We start from the raw sequence: 4,488 nt of genomic DNA on the forward strand, positions 1-4,488 counted from the left end.
CCGGAACCCCTTCCGGTGACCCGATATGTACCCGGTACCCTCCGGAACACTTCCAGTGTCTGAATACCATCGTCCTATATATCAATCTTTACCTCTCGACCATTTCGAGACTCCTCGTCATGTCCTGATCTCATCTGGGACTCTGAACAACATTTGGTCACCAAATCACATAACTCATATAATACTATATCGTCATTGAACGTTAAGCGTGCGGACCCTACGGGTTCGAGAACTATGTAGACATGACCGAGACACCTCTCCGGTCAATAACCAACAGCGGAACCTGGATGCTCATATTGGTTCTTACATATTCTACGAAGATCTTTATCGGTCGTACCGCAATGACAACATACGTAATTCCCTTTGTTCATCGGTATGTTACTTGCCCAAGATTCGATGTCGGTATCTTTGTACCTAGTTCAATCTCGTTACCGGCAAGTCTCTTTACTCGTTCCGTAATACATCATCCTGCAACTAACTCATTAGTTAGTTTGCTTGCAAGGCTTCTTATGATGTGCATTACCGAGAGGGCCCAGAGATACCTCTCCGATACTTGGAGTGACAAATCCTAATCTCGATCTGTGCCAATCCAACAAACACCTTCGGAGATACCCATAGAGCATCTTTATAATCACCCAGTTACGTTGTGACGTTTGATAGCACACAAGGTATTCCTCCGGTATCCGGGAGTTGCATAATCTCATAGTCAAAGGAATATGTATATGACATGAAGAAAGCAATAGCAATAAAATTGAACGATCATTATGCTAAGCTAACGGATGGGTCTTGTCCATCACATCATTCTCCTAATGATGTGATCCTGTTCATCAAATGACAACACATGTCTATGGTTAGGAAACTTAACCATCTTTGATTAGCGAGCTAGTCTAGTACAGGCTTACTAGGGACACGGTGTTTTGTCTATGTATCCACACATGTATCAAGTTTCCGGTTAATACAATTCTAGCATGAACATTAAACATTTATCATGATATAAGAAAATATAAATAACAACTTTATTATTGCCTCTAGGGCATATTTCCTTCATCCTCATGCTCGCGTTGCAGTGTCTTGACGCCCAGCTCCAGCGAATCCAACGGCAGGTCTGCTGTGTCACCTGATTCGTCGAGACATGTCATGACTGAAACCACATGGTTGGGAAGGGTGGGATTTCAGGTACCTTTGTCTACCGCCGCCGGTGATGCACGGTCAGATCTCAGTGGTTGGGGTTTTACCATCGAAGATTTTTTCTTCGGCAACCAGGCCTTTGTCTACCGCCGCCAGTGATGCACCCGACAACGCCACTCCGGTCGCCTCCGTGCTGCTCATTGCCGCCACGAAATGAGATCACGGAGGGATTTTACGGTCTCCCAACCTCCGTGAATCACTCCGCCGCCGACAATCATCTGCCTCTCGATACTAATTGTCACGTTCTAAGTTTTGAATGGAGGAATTTAACACCGAATCACTCAATTTCAGAGAAGATCGGAGAGCTCGAACTAGGGTTCGATTGCTTAGAAAAGGGCAGAGTAGGTTTAGCTCGCCACTGGCAAGCTAGGGTTTACAACCGATACAAATCAACATGGTCCAAAATGAGGAGGAGGGTTGGCTTTATAGCCATTACAACTCAGTGAAAGAAGAATAAAAGCAAAACAAATCACATGGCTTTGTCGAAAAATTATAGAGCGACCGGTGGTAGCCAGTAGCCGTCAGATCGAAGATCAAGAGATGAGGACAGTCATCGCTGGCGAACCGGTATCTTCCAAGGTGAGCCATCGGATGACAAATCAACGCCTGACTTTCCGGCACGCAGGAACAGCGGAATTAACTCTAGTTCTTCAGAAATGATGGACTTGGGCCTGAGATCTTAACTCATCAAGGTCCCAGGATACCGTGACAGTCGCCAAACGATGGGGTCGGGTGTTAAGCTGAATGAATAAACAGGCTGAATATAGGCACGAGCTCGTACGCTGCACCCACCGGAAGAGAAGAGAGCAGAGAGCAGAAGCGGCCCACGCCACGCCGCAGCTGCAGCCGCAACGAGGACAGGACAAAATCAAAACCAGTGGCGGCCACACCACCGGACCCGACCACAGATTTCCTCTTACATTCCCGCGCCGCTATTTATACACACGAGCCCGCTCTCCTCGTCTCCACTACCATCCTTACTCATCACTCACCACTCATCATCTCCCCTCCGCGTCACCGGCGTGCGTGCGTCCTCAGTTTGCTCCAGTTCAGTTGAGTTCAACAGTTTGCTTCTCGCTTTCCCTCCCGTGATGGACACGTCGGCGTCCCCTGGCCCCAGCTCGTCCGCGCCGGAGCCTCGGCAATGGGCCGGCGGTCGCCCCGGGCTGGGGTCCGCGGCGCTTGAGCTGGCCTGCAAGGTGCTCTGCGTCGTGGCGACGTGCGCCTTCGCCGCGGTGGGGTCGCTGGTCGGGGCGGTGTCGGGGTCGGTGATCGGGCTGGCGACGGAGAGCGGGGTGGTGCGGGGCGCCGGCATCGGCGCCATCTCCGGCGCCGTCTTCTCCATCGAGGTCGCCGAATCGTCGCGGGACCTCTGGCACACCAGCGACTCCTCCGTCTGGAGCGTCCTCTTCATGGTACGTATTACTGCATTGCCACCTACTCTTCTCCATTACCACCACGCCCGAGTCCGACTATCCATGGAATAGAGCAGTCCCTTCCACGATGAAACGTGATCGCCTCCAAGACGAGGCGAATTTGCAGAACTCAGAGCACTCTGTTGCCCTGTTTCTGCAAATGCCGTTTCAAAACTCTGAAAGAATCAAGTTGACCTCCGAGAGGCCATGGTAATCAATGGTGGGAGAGGCCATGGTAATCTGTTTCGCTCTGACTGCTTATGCTTGCTCAATTAGGTGCGGCCCGTGGTTTGGTTTGCATGGACGGGAGATAAAAACAACAAAATGATGTCGGCTGTTGACTCCCGGCATCGAATTTGTACTTTGTTATCGACGAGGCTACTGTTAAGCATTTGCTAGTGATGTCGAGGTACATTGAGTTATGGAGGCTTATTACTGACTGCGTTTGTACTGTACGACGTGCAGGTGGACATCATCCTCAGCCTGCTGAGCGGGAGGCTGGTCCGCGAGAAGGTGGGGCCGGCGGTGCAGAGCGCCGTGCAGAGTCAGGTAGCGCCTCGACCTCATCTCGAACGAAAATCATGGCGCACCATGCTTGATTAAATACGAGTATTTAATAAGGCTCTTTACGACGCGCGCGTGATCAACCACTCCAATTAATTATCCCTCAGCATACATACTTACTCTACTATCATGAGGTGACTGTCTGCCAGTGATAGCTCATTTGCATTGTCTATAAGCTACTGTTATCTTCAGACACAAGGATTTCTTGTGAAAGAATCCATACACGCACAAGAGAGCGGCCTAAAAATGGTTGGTTGCAGAGGTGCTATCCTAGAGCAAATCTTGTAGACCACTCACTAATTCACACTTGATAAGTCGTAGTTAGTGAGGTGAGCTCATCACCCACAAGTGCTAAAGAATCTTGCATCGATGACGGCATGGTTAACTAACGCTCGTTTTCTATTCCATGTGGATCACAACAATTTAGATCATGTCACAAGGATAAGATAAAAAATATGTCAACACAAGTCAAAAAGATAATATGATGTCAATAGTTGTTTCACATTTTCACCGTCAGTGTCAGTATTAATAATTAATTAACCGCGCATACATTGGCATGCAGATAAGCGCCATCAGCTCGCCGTTCACGGAGCCCAGCGACCTGTTCGAGACCGGCGGCGCGAGAGGGCTGCCGGCGCACGCGCTCCGGCGGCTGCCGGCGATCAAGGTCGGCGCGGACACCGCGGTCGACGAGGCCGGGGAGGCGCTCTGCTGCTCGGTGTGCCTGCAGGACCTTGAGGTGGGCGAGTCGGCGAGGCGACTGCCCGGCTGCCGGCACGTCTTCCACGCGCCCTGCATCGACCGCTGGCTCGTCAGGCACGCCTCCTGCCCGCTCTGCCGGCGAGACATCTGAGCCCGGCCGGGCACCGCCGGCCGGTCGATCCCCTGCCTGTAATTAAATTAAATCGCCATTGCTCGCCGTGCGTCGGGTGCCCGTAAGGGGACCGGTGGCAAAAGAGGCCACTTGTGTAGCGATGCGTGAATGAATTGGGAATGTGGAATTGTGGATAAGAAAGAAGAATTGTTCGGGGCTGATCTGGCTTCCTACTACACTTGAAGATAGTTTGCACGTTCTGATTTATTGCGCGCACACGAACTGCAAGACGACACAAGGAAAGCTTAAAATAAACAGACAGTCTATCTATGTCGACCGACTCGCTGTTTCCCATCCCGGTTTTTGAAAACGGTGGGCTTATAAGCGGAAAAAAGTCCAAAATAATCCTGAAACTTGTAGACGAAAACTAAATTAAATTCTAAACCTCTAATTCATGTAATCAACACATCGAACCCTCTGATCCAGTTTATTTTAAACCTTGAGCGT

The 4,488-nt window shown here is 50.3% G+C and overlaps 1 protein-coding gene across 1 annotated transcript; it reads left to right on the forward strand.

The window, feature by feature from the left end:
* Positions 1-1,987: 1,987 nt before the first annotated feature.
* On the forward strand, positions 1,988-4,202 carry LOC109749082 (NEP1-interacting protein-like 1). Its single transcript, XM_020308071.4, has 3 exons — positions 1,988-2,603; positions 3,069-3,152; positions 3,730-4,202. The coding sequence occupies exons 1-3, from the start codon at positions 2,280-2,282 to the stop codon at positions 4,018-4,020; spliced, it is 699 nt and encodes a 232-aa protein (XP_020163660.1). The 5' UTR covers positions 1,988-2,279; the 3' UTR covers positions 4,021-4,202.
* The last annotated feature ends 286 nt before the right edge of the window (positions 4,203-4,488 follow it).

This window comes from Aegilops tauschii, chromosome 1, assembly GCF_002575655.3.
Source record: "Aegilops tauschii subsp. strangulata cultivar AL8/78 chromosome 1, Aet v6.0, whole genome shotgun sequence".
Classification (NCBI taxonomy): Eukaryota; Viridiplantae; Streptophyta; class Magnoliopsida; order Poales; family Poaceae; genus Aegilops; species Aegilops tauschii.